General features: G+C 38.5%; 1 protein-coding gene across 1 annotated transcript in view; it reads right to left on the bottom strand.

Annotated features, from left to right (window-relative positions):
* Nucleotides 1–219: 219 nt before the first annotated feature.
* The window catches only part of SETD3 (SET domain containing 3, actin N3(tau)-histidine methyltransferase), a 69,763-nt gene continuing 42,283 nt past the window's right edge, over nt 220–27,699 (bottom strand). The window contains exons 7-13 of the mRNA XM_065402573.1: nt 17,190–17,248; nt 16,135–16,249; nt 10,440–10,514; nt 7,807–7,973; nt 6,881–6,966; nt 3,993–4,153; nt 220–2,727 (exon numbers count right to left, since the gene is read on the bottom strand). Of these exons, the coding sequence (XP_065258645.1) occupies nt 2,281–2,727; nt 3,993–4,153; nt 6,881–6,966; nt 7,807–7,973; nt 10,440–10,514; nt 16,135–16,249; nt 17,190–17,248 (1,110 nt within the window). The 3' untranslated portion in view covers nt 220–2,280. The remainder of the gene's footprint in view (nt 2,728–3,992; nt 4,154–6,880; nt 6,967–7,806; nt 7,974–10,439; nt 10,515–16,134; nt 16,250–17,189; nt 17,249–27,699) is intronic.

Below are 27,699 nucleotides of genomic sequence, written 5' to 3'. Positions count from 1 at the left end.
ACACAAACAGATCAAAAATAGGAAAATGAGACTGCTTAATAGATCAACGTTTACCACGCTTCTCAGCATGATCACTCTTGATTTGACTAGTGCCCTCTGTGGAGTACTGAAATGTATACCTGTGATAAGTTTCCCTCCTTCTCTCGCTATTAAGAGAAAGGCCATGTAAATATTAGGTAGGGTTAGGTTTTTTGTTTGTGTAATACGCTTACTAGCAAAGACATTGTAGAACTATGCTTTATTCAAGAAAACCCACACATTCCTGCCTGTGGTCATCACAGGTTTTGCTAAGCCATAGTTAACAGCAAATATTGGAACAAAATACAGTGCATCAGATTGAACCAAATCATTTAGATTTTGGATTACAGTGAAAAGTGTTTAGGGAGAGCTAGTTTCAGAATTTCATATCGCCTTCTACGATATATGTGCAATAAAATTGGCAGATGCAGGAATGAAAGAGTATTGTTTCTAATAAAAGCTGAAGAATTGTGACTTTTGTATGACATTTAAACTCTCAGGATGACAATGCATGCTGTTCTACCTACAAGCAGCATTTTAGTTACAAAAATATCGGTCCAGCCTCTAGTTACTTAGTAGGGAAACAATATCCCCAGTGTAATGGCAACATGCCATTCTCAGTGAAATATTTAGAAAAAACTATTTAACATTTTTTTTTTTTTACATCTCATTGGATTCCAAAGTTGCTATGGCAATATGAAAGTCACTTCTTGACATGTGTATTGCACCAACGATTAATGCAAAAGCACATTTTTCAAGTTGTAATGTAAAAGAGAAGCAAAAATCTAAAATAAAAGACTGTAAATGTTAAAAGGCATTTTAATGCAACCAATCTTGGATAAACAAGTTGCTACATTCATTAAAGTTTAAGCAGTCACCCAAGCTTGCCCAATCTTTCTATTATTTTGAACTTTTCAAGATAAAATAGTCTAAAAGGGAAAGTCCTTAAAACTGAGCTCAGAATTAAGCTGTTTATTATTCACTCCTCCTAAACTGGGAAATATTAAAAAAAAAAAAAAAAGCTTTGACACTATCCTCACTTCAGTATTGCACTGAGCTGCAATTGCTTTCAGACAGAATTCACAATGTATATGAGAGGGGTGACCAATACTGCTGGATAGCAGACATAACTAGCATTGTGGAGGTAACCCAACGTGCATCAGACCGCTACACAATTTAAATGGTAAAGTATGCACCAGGGTTGATTTTGGTCTTCCCCAAACCAAAAATACTCCTGCTTACCTTTTCCTTCAGGAAAACAGAATCAAATATATTTCAGCCAATAGATGAAGTTTAAATAAGATTAGCTATTAGCTGTCACATTCAGTGTTACATCCAATACTACATAAAAATGAAAAAGTAGAAGACAGGAGTATTACTCATGTTTTCATTTTAATAATGGTTTTAGCCGAAAGTGTAGCTTTGAAAATCTCTAGCTAATTGTGAAAACGTGAAGAAGCTGGGAAGCAACCTCACTTTGAACCACACAGTTTAAAGCTGTGGCTTGGCCTATCTGCTTTCAAACTCTCCATTACCTTGCCAACATTTAAATAAGAAGGTACCATTTTAAAATAAAAGTCAGCCTTTAAAATTAGGTGGATGATGTACTGTAGTAGCCTAACTTTGATTCAAGGAGAAAGATGAAATGTTTTTATACAGTAAACAAAACACAAAAGTAAACTGAAATCCTTAGAAATCACTGTAAGTGTATATATTTAGGATTCTCATCAACATTTAAAACTATTGAAAATAAGATTGCCACCTTACCTTTTTTGGACTGGTGTACCTGGTTTTAAACAGGTTTTCCTCCAGTCTCCCAAGTTTCTGATCCTCTTATTCAGTTTTCTGCTGTACTGCTCTCCTACTTTCATGCTGAATACCGAGTCAGTCCTGCCTTCTGCTTTTCTTGGCAGGAGGCAGAGCAAGATTTTAATTTCAGTAGTCAGAGTGACAGAACAACAAAAGCATAGCAGAGCTTAATTCTTTCCCAAGAAGAAAATACATTTGTCCCACAAAGGTCTGCAAAATCTTGCAAAGGCACCTTTTCCCCCTGATTTTGCCTGAAAGCAAGATGGCAATCTTAATTGAAAAGGGATGATAAAATTTTTAAATAACTTAAAAAATCATTTTTATATAAAGCAGCAAAAACATTTTCCTCTGCAGAAAGAGAAATGTTAACAAAGAAACACACCAATGTAAATGCACTGTTCATAAACTTCTGCTAATTTTAATTTCACAATGAAGTCAAACTTTATTTTATGACTATTCTTTAACCTCATCAGTACTGTCTGAAGAAGATTCTTTGGCATCTTCAGTGTCTTTGTTGCTTTCCTCTTGATTTAGATTTTCATTTTCTGATTTGGTCCCATTAAGTAGAGTTTTTTCACCATTTACAAACCCATTCTCTGTGACTTCTGCATCAATAGCTTCATCAATCTTTAAGTCCCCTTGTTCCTCTGCTTCTTCCTCTAGGTTTCTCAAGACAATTGGGAGTCTAGAGTCTGCCACAGTGTTCTCTAGCAAGGCAATATTGCTCTCTTCATATTTAGGAAGTAGGGCTCCTTCTACCATTTGTCTACTATAGTACTCTCTGTTAGCAGCTGCACTCTTCACTGCTTTCTCCAAAATCTCTTTTTCACCTAAACGCAATTTGATAGCCATTGTCGCATGGAAGGTAAGGTCATGGGTCTCCAAAAAAGATTTATCATCCTGGAGGAAAAAGAATGGAAGATTGTTAATAAAATCCATCCAACTTTTGTCCTGCAATAACAAAGGCTCCAGATCTTGTAAGCTGATCCACACAGGCAGATTTTTATGCCTCTATGGAGCCCTACTGAAGTCCATGGGAATCCATAAAGGAGCACTGGTCCCCCAACATGGATCAGCTTTCAGAAGCTCAAGTCAATAAGTTTTAAGGATAGCTGTAGTGAAAGCAAATAAAAAGTGATACACTTTCTAGATGTGTTAGTCTAGTACAGGAGTGGGCAAACTTTTTGGCCCAAGGGCCACATCTGTGTGAGGAAATTGTATGCAGGGACATGAACGTAGGGCTGAGGCAGGGAGTTGGGGTGTGGGAGGGAGTGCGGAGGGGGCTCAGGGCAAGGGGTTGGGGTGCAGGAGGGGTGCAGCAAGGAGTTAAGGGCTCAAGGCAGGGGGCTGGGGTGCGGGCTCCGGCCTGGTGCCACTAACCTCAAGTGGCTCCGGGATGGCAGCAGCGTGCAGAGGGGCTAAAATAGGCTCCCTGCCTGCCCTGGCCCTGCGCCGCTCCCAGAAGTGGCAAGCATGTCAGGAAGTGGCTCCTGGGGGTGGGGTGGGGCAGGTGGCTCCGCCGCATGCTGTCCTCACCTGTGGGTACCACCCCTGAAGCTCCCATTGGCTGCGGTTCCCAGTTCCCAGCCAATGGGAGCTACTGGGGGTGATGCATGCAGGCGAGGGCAGCGCATGGCGCCCTCTGCCCCCCGACTCTCCCAGTGGCCACAGGGACGTGGTGGCAGCTGCTTCCGGGAGTGGCGCGGGGCCAGGGCAGGCAGGGAGCCTGCCTTAGCCCCGCTGAGCCACGGGGCTGGCAATCCCGCGGGCCGGATTGAAAGCCCTGATGGGCCAGATCAAGCCCACGGGCCGTAATTTGCCCTCCCCTAGTCTAGTAGATAATTTAGAAAATATAAAAACACACCAAGTTAAAACTGATTCCACATTTTACTAGTGGAAAAACAAGGAGCAACAATTTACAGAATCATTAAAACAAATTAAAACAGATTGCCAAAATCTTACGTACTTTTTTCCCTTTGGCTATTCCAAATAAATGGTAATTTAAAAAACAAGTGAAAAATGAATGGTCACATAGCGAAGATAAACTCAATTAAAATAAGATTTTTTTTGGGGGGGAGGGGCGGGGAAATGAAGTTTTGTTTTGCTAGAATCACCATGCAAAAACCTCAATATTGTACAGAATTACAGGTTCTTGGTAGCTTTACCTCCACAGTGGTTTTGTAGGTTTTCAAAAGAAGTGATGCTCTGGCTTCAAGGAACGTCCAAAGTTTAACCTCATTGTCCCAGCTAACTGGAAACTCAGAGTTGCCCAGAGTGAAGATTTTGTCAATTGCGTGCTCTCCTATTAAGTGTTCTTTCAGCTCTTCTGTAATAATTATGAAGAACAATATGTTAAAAACAATCTCACCGTTCACTATGATAGTTGACAAAACTTAGAAAGCTTCATTTTCGATAACATGATTTTATATTGCTTGAGAAAAAAATCTTCTCCCCTTAAAAGAAATGATCCAACAATCTGGCTATTTCTAGTACTCCCCTCAAGGTAGCATCTGGAAATCTTGAGGTTAGCAGAAAAAGGAACGTTCAGCTCCATTCTTAAATAACGTTGTGAACATTTTGGCTTAAAATACACATCATAACTCTTACGTTGTATGCCAATTACAAATACAATGTCACATATAATCCTTGATGGTGATAAACAGAACAAGGGGGTGATATTTTAGAGTTGGGTGTACTTATATAATATCTCCCTGAAATGTTTATTTTCTTGGATAAATAGCAATAGAGTTCTTTTTCTACTGTTAAAGGCTATTTCTTTCAGTAAAAAAACCTGAATACTGTTGGTCAAAAGACATCCATCAAATTTGCCTCATAGAGAAAATGTCAAGTGGTTTGTGACAGCATTACACAAATTTCATTAATCTTAACCGTTTAATTACCAAAACTCTCTCCTGCAAAGCAGTAGATCACAAACTTCAAATTAAACATTACAAAAGTTGGTATTAGCATTTTATACAATAGACTTCAGTGACGTATGCAAGTTTCATTTGTTGATGAAAGAGTTACTAAGGCAAGGGACTTCTCACCAACGGATCAATGATTCATGTCATACTGCTCCTCACTGAACTGTTTAAATACAGACAATAATTGCAGTTTTCATGCTGAGTGTCTAGGACACATACTTCAATTGCACACCAGTACATTTCATGATAATATAGCAAATGCACTTTAGGTATATTTCCTAGAAGAGAAAATTCACCAATCCCTTCCACATCCCTCAAGAATTATGCTTTTTATGTAATCATTATATCTCTTTGAAATCAAAAGTTCAGTCCCAAAGTCCACACTAGTTTAGAATTTTAAATGAAGCACAAACATATATACCAATAGTATCCCACAAACTTTCAGCATATGAAGCAACAGCTCTTCATAGATTAGAATGTACACACACATGAACCACCTCTGCTATCTTTCCCCATAAAGCCATATATATCAAAACAAATTATAGTCCCAAAATATATAAAACAAAACTTGCAGTCTTTGGCAATATAAACTAGTCAAAAATCTCATGTGTCATGAGAACACAGGTAATAATGCAGACGTATATGTATAGTTTATGAAGTATCAGTTTAACTGTACAAAGATTAGCACCTTTGACATATCAGAAATCCTGCAATCCATTCCTACAACCCTCAAAATATTATAAGACCATTATATGATAAAGTGACATGAAATGAAAAAGGCCTCCACCCAACTATGAACTAGTAAATAGATATATTTGGTGGGAGCCATATAAATAATTCACTATCCATGAAACTAATGCAATTGATAATGGGACAAAGCTATCTAATTTGCATACTTTTTAATTTCACAGGAGGGGCTGTTGGAGTATGGGGAAGGTAGAGGATGAGTTAGGGATGTGGTGACACAAACCACTTTATTAAATACTACAGAGCCCCCTTTATCAATATCACCTAAAAAAAATAAAGATTTCTTTTAAAAAAAATCCAATGAGACAGGAACACAAGGCTGTGAAGTTATTAATACATTTAATGCATGCCTTCTTAGTTGAACAAAAGTAAATAAAATACAATATAGTATATACATAAAACTTAACATGTCTCTAGTGTACCTACTGGCATCTAGGTACATAGCAACTTAAAGCTGAAGAGCTACCCTACTGTATGTGGTTACTCTCCCTGCTGTGAAACAAATGGTTCTTACCTATGACCTCCAAAAACAGGTTTTTGGATTATTTTCATAAATGCAAGTGCAACACCATATGCAAGGTTAGGTACATAATTGTGCCTAATTAGCAAACAGTTGTGATTGTATCCACCAATGAAGTTATTACATGCACAAATTAGGTGCACAGTTAATAACAGTGCATACATTTTTCCTGGTGCCACTGCACACATGCATATTTGAAAGTTAGGCTCTGATTGTTTACTTCACAAGACAAGTTGATTATAGATTATGAGTAACCAAAAATGTTGATTTAAATGTGCAAACTGCCAACTCTGAGGAGTGTCTTGGATTTCTGCTATAGTGCAGTATTTTCCAGTTCCATTCCCAGAAGAATCTGGTGGTAAAGGCTGACTGAAATGCTGTCACTATAAGCGTACAGCAAACTTTTGGACTCATATGACCTTGCATTGTGGGCCATTTTTTAGCCTCTGAATAAATAAGACTGGAGAGCAAAAGTAATCTATTGCAAATCACAAGTGGGAAAAAAGGCAGTGATGATGTACTATATGGTATCCTTCAAAATTAGAACATTCACCACACCTGCTGCTTGGAGGAGAAAGTCCCCCAAAATTCTCAAGCTGTCAGCACACTCCTAATACCACATGACCCAAGAATGTGGACTGATGCAATTTTACATACTTTTAGAAAACTCAATGTCCACTAATGATCTATTAATTTAAGAATGATGCAGAAGAGGACCATGTTCTTGCTGTGTTCTCAATCCCTTTTCAATTTTCCCCTTAAAACATTCATTTTAAAGTTTCTAGTTTTGTTTCATATGAACATCTCTTATCTTCTCACTTAAAAAAACCTCCATCAATAGGAATATTTGTGAATGTTTTACCTTCACTCATACAAAACACTCGAAGGAAAGCCAGAAGCTGAGCAGAGATTGGAGGCTCAGTGGAGTGCAAGGCAAAAACACTGGAGCTGACAAAAAAAATGAATGCAAATTAGACTGTGGTAGCTTCAACATGAAACCTTTAATGTATACTCAGATGCCACATTATTAGATTCTGAAAAAATGAGGTCACACCAATTTCTGAGTCTGAACTGAAGAAACTTCTCCAACCTGTCCCAGAAAAAGAACAATCACTTCTCCAATCGACAGGCAATTTTACACTTAAAATGACTTTTTATATGGTTTTAATAATAAATTCATGCTTGATTTTAGTAGCCAGATGAGTAATATATATAAGAATAATCTCAGCTTAAGTGCTGATTTCAAAATGTTAACAGCAGTATTATGATTAATGACTGATATTGAAGCCATCAATTATTGACATATTCAACAACAGAAGGGCCCGGATAATAGTTTCCATTAGGATGGTTCCTTTCCCCTTGAAAAAACAATGTTTCATGATTGCTGCCCACCATACTACAGCCTGAACTAACAGCAGTTTCTTCTAAGGAAAAATAGTTGAAACCACTATAGATAACAAATTGAGCATTGCAGGACATTTTGAGAAGGAATAGAGAAGAAATGAAAGCCACATATTGGTTCACATTTAACTCTCACTATTTTTACCCAAGCACTTACTAAAGAAAATCTAATTCCTCCTTGTATACACTCCAAACTAGATTATTTAGATCTGAGTAGTGCACTAAACTTCATTATCACAATGTATTTCATTTGCTATTTAAACAGACAAGATATTAGGCCTAAGCAAACTATTGCAGAGCAATTTTAATAATGCACTACTGGACTGAATACATTTTGAAATATTTTAAGCATGAAAGAAAACACTCAGTTCAGTCTGTTTTACTTACGTTGGAATGCCGGCACGAGCTAAGACCTCTGCCTTCATAGCATACAGCCTGTCACTTTTACTCACTCCAAGCTTTATTTTCACTCTGTCATGTGAATTATTATCAAAGAAAAAACCACTGTGGATCACAAATTCAGCATTCGACCGAGTGCCATAAAAAATGTAAATCTAGAAGAATGGAAAGAGAAGTGAAGGGGAGGGGGAGGGGGAAGCTTAAGATTAACTCACAAAACTGACATAAGTGGAAAATTATTTACTGAAAAAAGTTATAATTGTCATGAAATACAATACTTATGTGGTTATAAGACTAAAATGCATGTTTATTTTCATTTAATGATTCAAAATACCATACACTGTTGCTATAAGACTTCAAGGACGTTGTGAAATGTGTTCAAAATTTCCATATATTGAGATGGGCCTGTTATTTTATACCCTGCATGGTAGGGGAGATAACTGCTATGGTGTTAAGGATATTTAATATCATACAAAGACATCTTATAGGTATTCAGCTGATGCTTTCTATATTATCCCCATTTCCCCAAACTTTTTCTAAATCAAATTTGTACTTCAAGATTATTTATTTACCATCGTCCTCTCGCTTACAAAAAATATACTCCATATTTATATATAGTAATGTTTTTTGTTCTAGGTGCCATACAAATGTAGACATGTTTCCTGCCTCTTACAGCTTACAATCTAAAATGCTAGATGAAACAGCATACACTGCAACAAGTGTTTTAAAAGAACTGAGAATTTAAAGAAAAAAGTCACTACAAGTTCATGTTGCAATTTTTCAGCTAGCATTTGGCTGCATAAAGATCTTGGTACAGCAAGCCACAGCAATAGCTGTTGCATTCTGAGCCACAAGAACCCTTTTTTGATAATGGAATTGTCAACAGAAATAAGACATTTATCTTCTATGCAGATCCAATACAATCATTGCCTTTAGAAATAAAAACAATGTTCTAGTTATAGATCCTTAAATGATCTTGAGTTCATCTTTTAAAAAAGTATATCTATCTATCTACGGAAGCCTGCTAATGATTTAGATTCTTAAATAAGCTTGCATTATAAAGGCAATGATTCTATGAATGATAGTTCTTTGATATATAGATATAAGACACAGACCTAGGCAAGCCTTAGATACGATTAATACATTCATAGATTTTAAAGCCAGAAGTGATCATCTAGTCTGACCTCTTGCATAACACAGGCCATAGGATTTCCCTGTACTAATTCCTACTTCAAATCCAACTACAGCATATCGTTTAGAAAAAGCTGAAGGATAAGAAGAAAGGGACATATCTGTTAAACATTCTTTTGAGTACAAAGGTTGTAATCCAAGGAGAAAATAGAACTAAAGAGGAGTTCAAATCCTGCACTCATAGATGAGTGCAAGGAACCTGCCAAGGAACCAAAAGTATCCCCAACAAACTAAGTATCTGAACACAGGATCCAAGCCCCTGCCAGTCAAGGAAACTCCATGCACAAACTGTTTGTATACTATCTCAATCAGCTCAATTTAGAAGACAGATGCTTCTCCTCTTTAGAGAAATACTACTTTTTAACAATTTAATACATATTTCTTAATAGACTGGATGTGAAAGATGTGAGGTCAGCATCTTTCCACTCATATCTTCAGAATACACCATGGGACTTGATGCATGTCTTGTCTACATTACACTGGACTGGTGCTGAACACGGCTTAGTTTGTCCTTGGATCAGTGAACAACTAGGATCCAAGGCTACATTTGCAGCTAAACTGTGCTCAACACCACTCCATCGGTACCTGTTTTCAGCAACAGGTACTTTTCCTCATGTAGGCAAAGCTTTAGAGTCGTGGTCTTTCTATTTTAATGGTTGGACCGATTAGTCTTAATCCAGGATGATTACTTTCAAGTTCCTTTCTCATTCTAACTAAAGTTTTGGGGCACACACAGCACAGGCCAAATATCTCCTGGACCAATGGTCTTTGTCTATTGGGTTGTTGATAACACCGCCTCTTCTTACCTGTTGATTGGACAAATACTAGACTATCACAAACTAGTTAAATAAAAACTATGCAAGACATTTCAAACAGAAAAAAGCACTGAACAAAACCAAGAGGGAGAGTTCCACCGCCTGCTATTGCTGATGGAAACTGAAGCACTGAGGGCAGTTTTGGGTATGGACCTTTAACAACCACATCTAAAATTTCTAGATCAGTGGTCTGCACAGTGTACACTCCCCAGTGATTAAATACATGAAATGGTTATTACTCAGGAGGAAGCATGCAACTCCTACAGTGGAGATTTGCAAAGATGATTGTGTGACAGAGAATGTATTGTGTTCATTATTTTGACAAGTGTAGTTTAATTTATTTAGCTTTATTAATACTTTACAAAGTATTATCCAACTACAACAAAACCTTGGTTATACACTCTGCTATTGAATCTTCACAGAGAAATACTGAGGACCCCTTTTTGTGCAGATTATATTTGCAGATTAGCAAGGCTCTTCTGCAGCTAATAAAAACAGAGTTTAGTTATCAAGTAGACAAGCAGATGTTTGTGTGAAATCTTCACCCTTTTCACCAAGATAGTCAGTTGCATGAACAATACATTTCTGCATAAAACGTCACGAAATAGCCATTACCTGTTCTCCAGCCTTAAAATCCTGAAGTGCTACACACTCACAACGGTCATCTTCTAAATTGTAGCCAGTTGTGATCTACCCAAGGGGAAAAAAGTAATGAGTCTTTAACATATTACATTTCTTTCCTCCCCATTTTCATAAAGCTGCCTTTTATTGGAGATGGATATTATCTAAAGTAATTGCACATGCTGCTTTTCCTTCACCTGACGCAACATGGTTGGTACTAAATGTTTTATGAATCTTAAGCAATCATTTCTTAGTTAGGAGCATTAAAAATCTCTGCACTAGAGAAGATCAAGGAAGGAAATTACTTACCTGAAGAAATGGAAAGCTCTGAGGGAAGTACCCTCCACAGACCAACAGTTGCTGGTCCCTAGCTAAATCCAGTAGCTTATTATAAAGTTCTTGAGTTTTAAGTCACTCCTGTGAGGCACACTGGAGCGCTGCACTGAGTGTGCTACATTCTGTGTCAGACCCTTCAACTATCAATGCATTTTCGATCTCTCTCAATGAAAGAGGAGTGGATAACTGGGAATCTTTAAGGGATACCATCTTCAGAGAACTCCAATTTACTTGCAAATAATTCCTTTATCTAAAGTTAAGCAATTATTCTCAAATACTGAAGAGATTTTTCTGTGAGAGCAGACAGACCCGGGGGGGGGGGGGGGCTGCACGTGGGGGGGGGGGGCAAGGGAGATTCTTTACCATACCCTGAATACGTTTCTTTTAAAAAATCATGAAAATAAAAATGCTTATATTAATAAGTAAAGCCATCCTAAAATGTTTTTTTTTAAATGTTAAAATCTAGTATGTTCTTGAATAATAACATTCAACATAGACTCTATATCATAAAGGATTCAGAGACCATGCTAGACATAAGGAAGTTGTGCAATCAGGAAACAACTTTTGTGACAAGTATTCTGAATTTAGTGTTTACACAACTACATTGTAGTAAAAATAGGTTGTGAACCTGTGGGACAAACTGCAAAAAGCCACAGATTTTCACTCTAGATCTTGTGGCTTCATTAGAACTTTGTTTTCATTTACAGAGATTATGTTTGAACACAGGTACTATACTGTGACTGCCATCTTGGATTTGCTTTGTCTGAGGAGAGAGCCCCTTAGGCTACTTTGAAAGGTTGGCTGGCAGTTTACATATTAATAATTTCTGCTTGCATATTCAATCATGCATTTGTAAGCCAAAACAATGCTTTCATAGTGACCACAGGGAACTCTTCTCAGACACAGCAAATCCAAAATGGCAGCCATAAGCAGAGAACTGGGACACATATAATGGCACTGTACATAGATGCCACAGCTCAAAAATGTATTACATGAATTTGTGATACTTTTGCAAGTCCTTTATACACTTTCTTTGTAGCCTAGATCATCCAGTTTGATCTGATGCATAACACAGGCCACAGTCACCTAAGTTCCTTTTAAGGTGCACGGACGTGCAGCAGCCTATTAAAAAGCAACAGAGGGTCCTGTGGCACCTTTAAGACTAACAGAAGTATTGGGAGCATAAGCTTTCGTGGGTAAGAACCTCACTTCTTCAGATGCAAGTAATGGAAATTTCCAGAGGCAGGTATAAATCAGTATGGCGATAACGAGTTTAGTTCAATCAGGGAGGGTGAGGTGCTCTGCTAGCAGTTGAGGTGTGAACACCAAGGGAGGAGAAACTGCTTCTGTAGTTGGATAGCCATTCACAGTCTTTGTTTAATCCTGATCTGATGGTGTCAAATTTGACACCATCAGATCAGGATTAAACAAAGACTGTGAATGGCTATCCAACTACAGAAGCAGTTTCTCCTCCCTTGGTGTTCACACCTCAACTGCTAGCAGAGCACCTCACCCTCCCTGATTGAACTAACCTCGTTATCGCCATACTGATTTATACCTGCCTCTGGAAATTTCCATTACTTGCATCTGAAGAAGTGAGGTTCTTACCCACGAAAGCTTATGCTCCCAATACTTCTGTTAGTCTTAAAGGTGCCACAGGAAACCTCTGTTGCTTTTTACAGATTCAGACTAACACGGCTACCCCTCTGATACCAGCAGCCTATTAAGTGCTACACAGGCGCTCAGGGCTGCGGTGGGGAGAGATGACTCTCCCCCAGCCCTGGACCTACCGCGTCCGGGGGGAGAGGTGCCCTTCCCTGGACCTGCTGCGTCCGTGGGGAGAGGAGCCCCTCCTCTGGCCCCAAACCAGCCCCGGCCTGGTCCTGCTGCATCTGGGGGGGGGGAGAGGCACCCCTCCCCCGGCCCCAAGCCTGGATCTGTTGCGGCTGGGGGGAGAGGTGCCCCTCCCCCAGCCCCGCCGTGGCCAGGGGAGAGGCACCTATCCTGCGGCCCCAGCCCCGGAGTTGCTGCAGCGGGGAGAGGCGCCTCTCTCCCCTGCTCAGGTGCTGCAGCGGGGAGATAGAGCTGGGGGGAGTCCTCTCTCCCCACTATAGCCCTGGGGCAGTCTGCACTCCAAACCCCTCATCCTTGACCCCCTCCCGGAGAGCTCCCTCCCGCCCCAGCCCAGAGCCCCCTCCCACACTCCGAAACCCTTGGCTCCACCCCTGCCATATGAATTTTATGTGTACCAATATGGAGATGAGAGATTCAGGCATCCAGCCCTGTATTCCATTGGATCAATTGCTGCTGATGTACAGCACATCTTATAGAAAGACATGCCAGCTTGATTTAAAGACTTAGTGCTAGAGGATTTACCACACCCCTGGGTAATCTTTTCTAATGGTCAAAAAATCATCCCTGTTAAAAACGTGCATTCCAATTTCAGTGGCAACATTCTGAAAATTTCCTCTTCCAGTGACAGAGGGAAATCCTTGCTATCTCAAAAGCTTCATATGTCTTGAACAGTTTCCTTAGCTGCTTCATAAATTCAAAGAAACCATTTTCAAATTAAAAGAAAAAAAAAATCTTAAAATCTTCTAAAATGATTTCAGAGAGAGAATTTGAAGCATCTGTGGATTCCTAGATGGAGGCAGAAGGATTCGGTATGTCTTAAAGAGTGCTGCAAATTTGCTGAGTGTGTGTTTCACTAGACTGCGAAACTTTTAAAAATAACAGCACTTCTAATGGGCTGCTCTGCAAAGTCCAATATAGTGCTAGACTCATGATTTAACAAAGTTAACTAAGACAGGGGAAATAGTAAGAAAATGAGCACTCGAGTTGCTTCCTTTTCCAGAAGATGGATAACAAGTTGTCTCCCCCTTTAGGTACACTGCTGGAGCAGGCCAGCTCATGAATATCAAATTGTGTAGGGGGAAGTAGTAGTTTGCTTGGCCAGTGATTTGATAAGGATGGCCCCAGCCCAGTAGGCATAATTTAGTTTATTCATTCAAAGCTCTAGCAGCAAGCAATCAACCTTTGACTATCAAAATACCATCCCACTGAAGAATAACAATGAGAAATGCATGAAGACAAATATTTTGACGTAGTTCTTAGATACAGGCTGATCTAATTAGTAGTGTCAGAAGCAAGAAAAAGCTGGATGGCCCTAATGCCAGCTAAAACCCAAAGAGCATTTTATAATTTAGCATGTGGAAAAAAAAGACTTGTGGGATAGAGCAAGAATAGGGACATATAACAGGGACTGAACGAAGGGGCATTTCAACACTACCTTTGGAACAGACATTGGAGAATGCAACACCATCTTTTTCATACATTCATGCAGTGAGTCAAGTGTTCACTTGATGTATTTCATCAGGATGCACTATAATCAGAGCAAAGAGACTCCCACCCGCTCCTCCAAAGCCTACTATAATGCATAATTCTGGGTAGATGAGTAAAACTGATCTCTGGGGGTATTACTCCTACTTCTGATAATTTAAGTAATCTAAACTTGTAATGAGAAGAAAGAGTTCTAATAGAGCTTTTTTATTTCAATAGCGCCAATAACATCCAGCTCCTAAAATTTGCAGCTACCTTGTTTATGTATTGATATATATTTCCTTCAGAGTAAACTACTCAAACATAAGTAATATGAACAACTGATTAGAGACCTCTCCACTTTATCCTCAGAGTTTGGGTCCACAAGCTGCCTCTGCACCAAATCTATTCACCAAATAGCATAACAAAAACATACTTTACCAATATCAGCAGAAGCTTGAAATAATTAAAACAACCTGCTTGACCTTGCTTTTAATATGGGCTAGCTAAGTTTAATTTTTTTCTTAGAAGCATCATTTGTCTTCCCTCTTTTTAAATCCCAACTTTTGAAGGCACTCATTCATCCATGTGAAAATGAACAAACCTCTCCAAAAGTGTCAAGGAAGAAGAGGGCAACGAGAGTTACAGTAAGCACTATACTTACATCTAAGCCTTGCAGGAGGGGATTTACTTTTTAAATTGTTTTATGAAGTTTAAGAAATGTTGTATACTCGAGGCTAGTCATACACTAAATCTATCCTTGAAACAAAGTAAGAGAGCTACCAGATTCTGCAACAAGTACTCAGTTGTAAAAGGCACTGGTTAAAGAAAAACATACATAGTAAATAACCATTTCAATGGGAGAGAAAAAAAGAGAAAAATCATCATCCAGGACTGAATTCCACTGTATTGATACAGCCAGTCATAGTGATATCCTCTATAAAGAAACCCGTTGTATGATCTAATAAACCAAACTGTTAATATCAACAGAAAAATGCAAATCATTACTACAGCCTGATTGAGTATTTAAGTTAAGCTTCACTCATGACAATACTACTGCTAACACATGCTGACCTGTCATCCACATCAACTCTCCCTTACAGGGACCGGATTACTAAAATACGGAAGAATGAATAGGTCATATTTGCTGTTTACATAAGTCACCCTACTTACTTACAATATAATTTGAAAGTATAAACTGTGAAATATACAGAACCTTTGTGGTTGGCTAAACAAGACTGGCAAACCATTCTCTTGTGAATTCTCATTTCATCAGTTCAAAACTGACCAATCTGTTATCAAGTCAAGACTTGGTCCTCTATGAGCTAGGAGGAAATCTCAGGCAAGCCAAAACGTCAGCAGGTCTGACTTTCTATATACACATGCCATCTTTTAAATGTTTAATATGCCCTAAAGTAGTGTTTTTGCATGTGTTAAGTAGTGTTTCTTTGATGTACTAACAGATGTACTGGTTTTGTTGAACTAGATTTTGTTCTTGCCGTTGCTGGCTCCATAACAAGGCTCTTTGGGCATGGTTAAGAGCAGGCAGCATTGCTTAGTTTCAAATTTCCATCCACTTTCCCTTGTGGTAGCCAGGACAGAGATGCTTTGAGAGACAACCTCCATCATAGTCTGTTTTTATATACCCAATACAAAAGTATCTAGTCTCATGAAAACCTTTGTTAGCAACATCAGATACAGAACTTCGTATGTGTGAAGATTAGAAATATTCAAATTTGCTGGAAAGAATTTGACACTGCACACTTGTGAAAGTGCAAGGAAAAAGGAAAATAACTATGCATGATTTGCAATTACATATAAAAGTCTCTTAAGTATGAGGGATTTTCTTATTGAAACAGTTATTTCAAGATATTTAAGAAGTTGTCATTTCTTTAAGATGGTTGTTTTTGAGGGTCAGCAGGGAAGATGGAATCCCTGTTTTAAGAAAAGTAGGTATTAAAATGTGCAACGGTAATTGAAATGGTTTAATATATTAAGTTCTAAAGCTTCTTATCCACATTGAAGAAATCCTTACCAGACCATTGATGTGATTACACATGTCCCATAAAGGAATCAGAGCCAAGGTAACTCGGGAACCATCTTCAGTTGGAATCTGGTTTTGTCGTGTCATAACAGAGGAAACTGCCCATCTGCAAAGAATAAAAACTTCAAGATTTCATTGTTTAAACACAGCCAGTTGATCAGCTGCAACCCAAAAGAAATCAACAGTTTAGATGAGCATTTCCAAACTTTTCCCCCCAAAACCAGAAAACATTCAGATCTCCATTTATGTAAAAGTTTAAAAAGTGTGCCCTTCCCATATGCCACAAAGTATCAGAATTTCCTGTATAGTACTTTAGTCTATTCACTCAACTAATCCAGAATTATGAAAATTGAGGTATTAAAAATCTGGCCAGTATAATACTTTTTAAAATGAATACCTTTATCATTCACATTTTGGCCAACTTCACACTTAAATTGACACCTTCCTCCCACCCTCCCAGTGAAGGAAACATCTGTGGAGATACCATCCCAAAGTAATGACTCAGAAATACAAAAGGACTAAAAGATCCCCTATGAGAGCTCATGAATTCCTCTTATTCATGATATTTTATCATTTTTAACTCAACTCAAGCTCCCTCTTATCTGAACTGATTCCACTTCTTAAAACACCTTCAAAATGCACTCAGACTTCACATGTATAGCAAGAGTTTTCCAGGTCTCATACCAAATATCAGTTCTGAGGTAATATATGCTGGTAAAACCTTTTGTGAAAAAATAAAGAGGCTTAAACGGCAGAATAAAAGTTATCTAAAAACGACAACACCACACTAATCTCAGGCTGTCAACGTGTCATTTGGCTAAATTAACTTCTCTTCCTACCCCAGATTAATGACAATTTCTATATGACTGTTGAAACAGGACACTTACTCTATTCTTTGTTGTTTCTAAAAAGAGTACCAGTGGACAGCATACACTGATGTTTTAAATGGTTTAACAAACAGGGTTGGTTTTTCCCTTCTGCTTCCTAATGAAGCATTTCTCACTTTTCAAGATCCCAAAATTCACTTTAAAAAACAGCACACCAACCTGTAGTCATCATAAGTGAAAGAATCCTTTAAGGGCAGTTTGCTGGCATTAGGATGGGTCTGGGGGGGGAAAAAAAAAAAATCAGAAATCAGTCAGCAGAATTTTCATTATTTAGCTGCCTAACAGATCCTAACAAGAGCCAAATGAAGCAGGAGGCGTCCAGCCGCGCTACAGAGGGATCATCATGCTATTATGCTCTCATACATCACTGTCAACTTAATTTGTTGTGCCCAGCAGCCGCCATAAATCTGTTTCTTCATATTTCAAGACTGGAACCCACAGACACCACATAAAAATAAAAATTTAAGGTGGACTGACTCCATAAAGGTAGAAAACAATCAACCTCCTAAAACCTAAACAAGAAATGAACATTAGGTTTCATCAAATTCTACAATCCCCTCTTCTATCCTGGAATCTTAATTCTGCGTCTTACATATGGAGAACGAAATTATTCTAAGTCTTTCTTTCCTTCCTTGTAGCCGCAAAGGATTTATTCACAGTTATGCCACACTTCAGGAATCTCAATAGATTAAAATATTTAAATAGTTTTAGTGACTAGCATAGTTAGGTTTAGTGAAGCAATTATATGTAGAGACAATCATCCAGAGTAGGGTAATTATTTTTTCTTACTTTATTTGTCAGATTAGATTTAAAAGGTATATATCTTAGTTAACATTAGCAAATAAAGTACTGTGGTTAAAAAAAGTTTTTTAAACCTGTAAATCCTGTCACTCGTTTCTGGTAAATGATGTATCCAGTATGCAGTATGTCTAAAATAGCCTATCATACATTTTCTAAAAAGACTTGGACTTTTCAACCACTTTAAAACTTTATACCAATTAACAGATTGAAAGCTATATGACTATAATTTTAATCTTCCATTTCAATTAAGTCTGTAGACAGATTGCAGTAAGCAATCAAATGAACAAATGGTTATTTCTTAAGATACAAATGAATTTTTGCTTGGCTGTATCTTGCAACACTGTTAATACATGAAGCTCCATGTAGTATGCAGTTTTTACTCTTGACGCATTAGCATCACAAGTGCATGGTAATTTATCATCTCTCACTGTAATGTACTTGCTGGCACTGTGTGCAGGACAGTAGGGGATGAGGTAAAAGTGGCTCAAACCGTAAATCAATTAGAAAACAAAAGCTTGTGCTCAGTGCGCAATTTTAGGCAAATTATACATTACAAAAGACTGCCAATTGGGCGTTAGGTCCCAGGTGTCTGCTCTCCCCAATCCCTGTAGTTAACCCTTTGGATGGATTAACTCTGAAATTTATGATTTTCAAGTAAAAAGTTAATAATTTGAGCTTTTATTTTAAGAATTCAGTGTGAACTTCCACGTTTCTATAGGATTTTAATATCTATATATGTTGTACATTGCACAGCAAATTACTCTATGTTTAAACTTAACAGCACATTTTACAAAACAATTTATCTTTCTCACAAAACCACTAACACAATATTGAGCCACAAAAGCATCATTCTTTAGGAGGCGTTCTCTCCCGCCAAACTATACCATAATTAGAAGATGAACATGCTAGAATCTGAGATAGCTGAAATTATGTATTCCGTTACAATTCTAAAAAACTCTATTTCTTTATGACAACTTAATTTCCATTGTGATTAGCAGTATATTAATAGTTTAAAGATTAAACCTTGGCATAATGAACTAAGCATCCAGGAAAGTTAACATTCAGAAGTGAAATAAAAAAAACTTAACAGCATAATAGTTTAATTTTAAAAGATTTCCACTAGAACATTTATGTCCAGTTCTATTACAAACTAATAACTGTCAAAGCTTTAAACTTCATTCTATACCTAGAAATCCTAAAGAAAATTTTCTGTGAATAGGGAAATTTCTAAAGAAATTTCTGATTGTTTCCCATTTATATTTAATCCACAGAGTTAATCCAGGAATAAGTCTTCATATCGCTAATGCTTACAAAGTTGTATTTCCTACTGTATTTTTTTTTTATTAAAACAATTTTGCTTAAGGAAAGTGACATGGAGTTTTTCCAACTGTCATATCGATATTAGCTTTGACTAAACAGTTCATATTCACCAGGAGAGACTTTGTCAGTGTGGCACTGATGCCACCTACTGGCACTGGAGCAGAATAATCACCAAAATGCTATGCACAAAATTATTAGATTATTTCCTCTTGAATTTGATCATTAATCATAGCATGGCCAGGCAAGGTCAAAATCCTTCCAAACCCTCCTCCCTTAATTCACAATAGCTGGCGTTAGGATAAACATGACACTAATTAAAATGAAAATATCCTCCAGCATTACCAACTTGACACTGGTGGTTCAAACTAATTCACCATTGTGAAATCCTAATATTTGAAATATTTAGTGTAAACTGATGCTACTTTAAACCAACATTATGCAGCTGTTTATCATGAGATCAAAAGAAACTTTAGGTGTTCAAGAGATACTTATTTTTCATCCCAACAACCGCTTTTGACAGGATGAATGATTGTCAACAACAGATCAGTAGTTAGAATGTACTTAAAAAACAGTTAAATGGCATATAAACAGGAAAGTAAGAATCTCAATATTTTTACTAATTTTTCCTTTGAAATCCAAATTTGTTTTAAAGGTCTAGGACTGAGCACGCTAAAGTGAAGTTCTTAAATGAAGCCTCAGATCAAATACTACACAGGCAGAAATTATTAATCAGCCAATGCGTCTTAACCATGACCTACAGCAAGCATCTCTCTAGAAATCAAGAGGGTAGTTCACACTATGATCAATCAGCCATTGGCCTCTCCAAGAGTGTAAATTAGTGTTAATTTTGATGGTGTAGTTTTTGTAATGGAGACATCTGACAACAAGGAACTGTACTGAGACCACCAGTTCATTTCAGATAGACTACTGAACAGCCATCAGATGGTAACGACTTTCAGTCACAACATACATCAATCCAGATTTGAACATGTGACCTCAGGGTGAAGGCTGTACATTCCATTAATCCCCTCATTTATAAATTTCTAGAAATTAGAGACCGCTATATCTTAATAGTTCAGGTGCATGTAACCAATGTTTTTATATGGATTAATTACAACAAAGGGCAAGAACAATATGGTTTTGTAATAAAAGATGCAAGACAGAATAAAATTACCAAAAATATGTAATTACCATATTTATAAGAACACTTTCCACAATGCAATATTCTAGTAGCTATTTTAAAGAAATTAAAATACACTAAAGTCAGCATATCTGACCATATTAGATTTCTGCCCTGAACTATTTCAACATGCTACTTAAAAATATACCAAGAAATTTAAATTAAGCCGATAGGTTATAAGAGTTTGAAGACAAAAAACATTAACAATATTCTGATTAAAAAATTGATTTAGCATGCAGCTTCTCTTTATAGTCCCTTGGTAAAAATGAAATCTCCCTAACAAACACTTAATAAAACCTGTCAATATATCTAGAAAGAAAAATGACACAAATGCATTAAGTATTAAATACCCTTGGAAAAAGTCACATATTCCATGAATTTTTGATGTACTATCTTGACATTAATGTAAAACCTTGATATTTATAATTGACAGATATTTAATAAAGTATAGAAGATGGCTGCTGCATAGCATGCAAATTTTTCAAGTTGATCAAAAAAGATACAGACATGTATTTAAACTAAACAAACACTTAATATATAACAAAATCAGATATTGCTTTTTTAAGCTTAGGCAGCCACATCTTTAGGGAGCAGCTATAAAATATGGCATTCAGCATTACATGAACTCTAATTCAAACTAATCAAGTCTATACAAAACAGCTTTGAATAGCTTTAATTTTTTTTTTAGTTAAAAATGGGAACATCAAGTGAGTATTCTCATTTAAATGCAGGCCCTTACATTCTACCAAAAGGGTCATTATAAAGGAACAAATCCCATACAGTAGAACCTCATAGTTACAAACACCAGTTACGAACTGACCAGTCAACCACATACCTCATTTGGAACCGCAAGTATACAATCAGGCAGCAGCAGAGACCACCAAAAAATACAGTACAGTACTATGTTAAACGTAAACTACTAAAAAAATAAAGGGAAAGCACATTTTTCTTCTGCATAGCAAAGTTTCAAAGCTGTATTAAGTCAATCTTCAGTTATAAACTTTTGAAAGAATCATGTTTTGTTCAGAGATACAAACATTTCAGAGTTATGAACAGCCTCCATTCCCAAGGTGTTCATAACTCTGAGGTTCTATTGTATATTTAAACAAAAAGTTAGTAAACCTTTTTGGGAAAATACTGTCAGAGTTGGCATCCTGGGTGGTGGCCAAATGCAGCAAAATCAAGGGTTGGTGTATATAAATTTCTGGGTGTCTATTTCCAAATGGTACTGCTCAGCCTAAAAAAAACCCTTCCTCCAAATTTCAAGACTTGCTTATATACAGTTGGAGGATGTCTCAAAATAAACAGAAGTATTAAAAAGTAGCAGTGGTTGCTACCAGATTGCCTGCAGCCATGCTGGAGAAAGAAAGGGTGCTACTCTAGTCACCAAGAACATCACCAAGGCTAGCAGCCAGTCTGACAGCCAGATATGGGGATGGGGAGGGGTGAAGTTGTCAAACACTTTTTCCCTCTTGGACAACTGACATATCAAGACGGTATATGTGTGCAACTTGGTAAAAATAAGGTTCTTTCCTTCCTTCACGTTATTTCTCAGGCACAACAGAAAAAGAACAATTATTTACTTTATACTACTAGAACATAAGGCCAGTCATACTGCGTCAGAACAATGGTCCATCTAGTCCAGTATCCTGTCTTCTGACAGTGGCCAGTGCCAGAGGCTTCAGAGGGAATGAACAGAACACGGCAATTTCAAGTGATCCATCTCCATTCCAACTTCTGGCAATCAAAGGCTAGAGACACCCAGGGGTTCCATACCTGACCATGTGGCTAATAGACACTGATGGATTTATCCTCCATGAATCTATCTAATTCTTGTTTTAACCCGTTGTTAGTTCTGGCCTTCAAAACATCCCATGGCAACGAGTTCCACGGGTTGACTGTGCATTGTGTGAAGAAGTACTTCCTTATGTTTGTTTTAAACCTGCTGCCTATTAATTTCATTGAGTGACTCCTAGTTCTTGTGCTACTTGAAGGGATACATAACATGTCCCCGTTTGTTTTCTCTACACCATTCATGATTTTATAGATGTCTAATCATAACACGCACACCCCCATCCCTAGTCAACACTTTTCTAAGATGAACAGTTCCAATCTTTTTAATCTCTCCTTCTTTGGAAGTTGTTCCGAAGCCCTAATAATTTTTGTTGCCCACCTCTGTACCTTTCCAATTCTTTTTTGAGATGGGGTGACCAAAACTGTATGCAGTATTCAAGGTATGGGCATACCATGGATTTATAAAGCGACATGATTATATTTTCTGTTTTATCTATCCATCCCCATCCTAATGGTTCCTATTTATTTTACAAACCAGTCAGCTTAACTTCTGTACCCGGAAAGATAATGGAGCAAATAATTAAGCAATCAATTTGCAAACACCTAGAACATAATAAGGTGATAAGTAACAGTCAGCATGGATTTATCAAGAACAAATCACGTCAAACCAACCCAATAGCTTTCTTTGACAGGGTAACAAGCCTTGTGGATAGGGGGGAAGCAGTAGATGTGGTATATCTTGACTTTAATAAGGCTTTTGATACTGTCTCGCATGTCCTTCTCATAAACAAACTAGGGAAATACAACCTAGATGGAGCTACTATAAGGTGGGTAAATAACTGGTTGGAAAATCATTCCCAGAGAATCATCATCAGTGGTTCACAGTCATGCTGGAAGGGCATAACAAGTGGGGTCCCGCAGGGATCAGATCTCGGTTGGTTCTGTTCAATATCTTCATCAATGATTTAAATAATGGCATAGAGAGTACACTTATAAAGTTTGCAAATGATACCAAGCTGGGAGGGGTTGCAAGTGCTTTGGAGGATAGCATTAAAATTCAAAATGATCTGGAAAAACTGCAGAAATGGTCTGAAGTAAATAGGATGAAATGCAGTAAGGACAAATGCAAAGTATTCCACTTAGAAACGAATAATCGGTTGCACACATACAAAATGGGAAATGACAGCATAGGAAGAAGTACTGCAGAAAGGAATCATAGTGGATCACAAGCTAAATATGAGTCAACAGTGTAACGCTGTTGCAAAAAAAAGCTAACATCATTCTGGGATGTATTAGCAGGAGTACTGTAAGCAAGACACGAGAAGTAATTCTTCCGCTGTACTCCGCACTGATTAGGCCTCAACTGGAGTATTGTGTCCAGTTCCGGGCGCCACATTTCAGGAAAGATGTGGACAAATTGGAGAAAGTCCAGAGAAGAGCAACAAAAATGATTAAAGGTCTAGAAAACATGACCTGTGAGGGAAGATTGAAAAAAATTGGGTTTGTATAGTCTGGAGAAGCGAAGACTGAAGGGGGGACACGATAACAGTTTTCAAGTACATAAAAGGTTGTTACAAGGAGGAGGGAGAAAAATTGTTGTTCTTAACATCTGAGGATAGGACAAGAAGCAATGGGCTTAAATTGCAGCAAGGGCGGTTTAAGTTGGACATTAGGAAAAACTTCCTGTCAGTGGTTAAGGAAGTGGTTAAGCACTGGAATAAATTGCCTAGGGAGGTGGGGGAATCTCCATCACTGAGGATTTTTAAGAGCAGGTTGGACAAACACCTGTCAAGGATGGTCAATAATACTTAGTCCTGCCTTGAGTGTAGGGGACTGGACTAGATGACCTCTCAAGGTCCCTTCCAGTTCTATGATTCTGTTAGCTTTTTGGACTGCCACTGCACACTGAGCAGATGTTTTCAGAGAATTATCCACAATCACGCCAAGAGCTCTTTCTTGATCGGTAACAGCTAATTTAGACCCCATCATATTGTATATATAGTTAGGATTATTTTTTCCAATGTGCATTACTTTGCATTTATCAACACTGAATTTCATCTGCCATTTTGTTGCCCAGTCACCCAGTTTAGTGAGAGTCCTTTGTAACTCTTCAAAGTCAGCTTTGGACTTCACTATATTGAGTAATTCTGTGTCACCTGCAAACTTTGCCACCACGCTGTTCACCCCTTTTTCCAGATCTTTTATGAATATGCTCAACAGCACTGGTCCCAATACAAATCCTTGGGGGATCCCCGCTATTTACCTCTCCTCTGTGAAAACTGATCTTTTATCCCTATTCTTTGTTTCCTATCTTTTAACCAGTTACTGATCCATGAGAGGACCTTCCCTCTGACCCAGGACTGCTTACTTTGCTTACGAGCCTTTGGTGAGGGACTTTGTCAAAAGCTTTCTGAAAGTCCAACTACACAATAACCACTGGATCACTCTTTTCCACATGCTTGTTTGACACCTTCAAAAAATTCTAATACATTGATGAGGAATGATTTCCCTTTACAAAAGCCATGTTGACTCTTCCCCAAGATACTATATTTAAGGCTAAGATTTTGTCATGGTTATTTTTAGTAAAAATCACGGTCAGGTCACGGGCAATAAACAAAAATTCACAGAAGCTGTGACCTGTCTGTGACTTTCCCTGCTGTGGTTCCATGGTTTCCCCCACCACCGTGGTGGCTGAGAGCTGTGGGGTTCCTCCTCTGCCTGCGGCAGCTGGAAGCTGGGGGGGGGGGAGGGGAGGGGAGGGAAGGGGCCCTCTCTGCCCACGGTGGCTGGGAGCTGCAGGGTGACCATATTTCCCAAAGAGAAAATGGGACACCCCTAGCTGCTCACCCAAGAGAAAGATGTGTTTTGTTTGTTAAATTTCCTCTTGGCAGAAATGCATAGATAACTAAGATCTTTCCACCCCTTGATTCTTAAAGAGTTCATAGGATCACTAAATCTCAACAGCTGCCTCTGCAGAGGTAGACAGTCAAGCAAAACACAAACTGCTACAACACCAGGACCTTTCCCACTGACCTAGTTAGGTTAGCCTCAGTTTTAGAAGCTCTTCCTTGAAGAATTTCTCGTCTACGTTACTAACAGGACTTTACCACCTGGATGAAAGCAACAGCAGCCATCAAGTCCCCGATTCTAAAAAGTACTTAAGCATGTGCTCAATGCTTTGCGGAATCAGGACCCAAGAACTGAGTTCACACACCTCTGTGTTCTGGCTCAAACATCATACTTACACTTCCATTCAGATTAAATTACAACAGAGGTTCCAGTACAACTTTGCTTCCTATTCTTGTTGATAAAGAGGCAGTGGAAGGAGTCTTGGGGAACCTTCTTCCTGTCCCTCTCGGAAGAATATAGTTTCAAGCACACACATCCCAAAGGAAAAATATTGGACAATTTCTGCATCAATATCACTAAATCAGGTGTCAATATCATAAGGAAACTATTCTGTGTCACTGAAGTTGTGTCAGGCTTTACTTCTGCATAGCATCTTTGGAAAGAATCCCATTCAGTGTGGATTATACTGTGGCATCCAAAGCAAAAAAAATAAAAATAAAATAAAATAAATAAAAAAATTAAAAAAAATGGTAAGGTTACTTGAGGTACTCAAAGCCAAACCCAGTTTAAGCTTCCACCTTGTTAGCTTTCACGCCTTTGAACATTAAGCTCAAGGGTTTTTTTTTTGACCAAGCAGATTTTTTCCCCCTCCCCATTCTCAGTGAAGTCTTCCCTTTCCAATGCATTCATTAACATGGGGAAATTTCATTAAGAGCCAAGGTGGATACTACATGATGGTTTCAGGCCAAGGTGTGGGTGTATGAAAACACACACACACTCCGGGCCAGAAGTAGAAAGTTCTTTCAGTAATTGCTGGGTACTGTCCCCTTCCCAGCTGTGGAAATCCTTTGAAGCAGGAGGCTTAAAGAGAAACACTTCTCTGTACAGAACTACTGAGGCTGCAATTGCCCTTAAGCTAAACTAAATAAAGAATTCAGAAAGGAGGATCCAAGCAATCTAGAGAGAACCAAGAATTCTCATCTACTATTGAATATGTGCTGCCTAACCTAATGAGGTAACCCATCAGTCCAGAATGGTGGATAGGAAGAAATTACAAAGTAGAAGACATCTTGTTGTAGTTAACAGTTTACTTCTACAGAGGTACATGTCAGAACATTTACTTATCTTGTTTTATTAACCGCTAGGAGTGTGTCTATTCTAAAACTAGGTGCTAGATTTTCTAAAGTGAGAAAGAACATCCTGGTTTGTAATATTTTTTAACATCAGAGCAGAATGGAGCTCTAAACTTTAAAAAGGCACCATAGGACAGTAATTAATTAAAGCTATATAATTCACCTACTGACTTGATGAGGCACCTGAAAGTACCGTAAGTTTGCATCAGTGATTTTTGTTTATTGCATATCATAAATATTGATAGGATGTTCTGTATCATTCCTACATTACAGCAGGATTCATGTGGTGAGGGTGGTGTAGAATGACACTTCCTGAAATAGTAGAGTTAATTGCACCTTCCATTCCTTTTCTCACTTGCAAAAAACTGCACATAGCCAACTGAGATAGCAGTGCCATCCTAGCCCCCAAACACACACAATCATGACACAAGTTACCTGTTTTGGGTCCAGAGGGCAGTCAATCCAGAACACTTGGGAAGGAATAGCTGGATATACACACTTGGTTGGTAGTGGCTGCAGTCTTTTACTCCCCCAGTCATCACACAGATTAATAATCCTCAACCTTTTCCATAGCCCCTCTTTCATGATATATGGGAAGGAGTTCCCACCTATAATATGCAAAGGGAAGGGCAACTGTGATTCCTTGACACCTGCTTGCAAATCTCAGGTTGAAAACTCCTGATCTAGAGACAGTGAGAGTGTACTTGTACCTTCAGTGAGTTCCCTTGTAAATGCCTTTTTTCCCTTAGACAGTTCAACCCCTATCACATGCAGAAATACTGAAAAGGACAGGGTACCCAGACCTGCTTCCTTCACCTTCTTCCCACACACCGTTGACAGCATGTATGCCAAAAGAGAGGAAGAAGGACAGCATCCAGATGTACAAATCCAAAAGACAACATGCCTTCCTCACCCAACTGTTCTGTAACCCAAACTGGGTACTGGGTTTCAGTTGGCAAGTACTGCAGTTCCAAGTGAAACTTACTTTTAAAGCTGTCACTATTAATTTTTATTGTAGGATCACAAGATTGTTACCATAGCAAATCCTTTTCCTACCCATATTTCTTCTCATTCTTTATACTATCTAAAACAGGGGCGGGCAAACTTTTTGGCCTGAGGGCTGCATCGGCTTTCAGAAATTGTATGGAGGGCTGGTTAGCGGAGGCTGTGCCTCTCCACATAGCCAGGCATGGCCCGGCCCCCGCCCCCTCCCCACTTCTTGCCCCCTGATGGCCACCCCGCCCCGGGATTCCTGCCCCATCCAACCCCCCCGTTCCCTGATGGCCCCTCCAGGACCCCTGCCCCATCCACCCGCCCCGCTCCCTGTTTCCTGACCACCCCCAGAACTCCCACCTGATTGCCCCCCGCCGCC

Source organism: Emys orbicularis, chromosome 4 (assembly GCF_028017835.1).
Source record: "Emys orbicularis isolate rEmyOrb1 chromosome 4, rEmyOrb1.hap1, whole genome shotgun sequence".
Lineage (NCBI taxonomy): Eukaryota > Metazoa > Chordata > Testudines > Emydidae > Emys > Emys orbicularis.
Note: the sequence above shows the minus strand (reverse complement) of the source record. Positions and strands in the feature narration are given on the sequence as shown.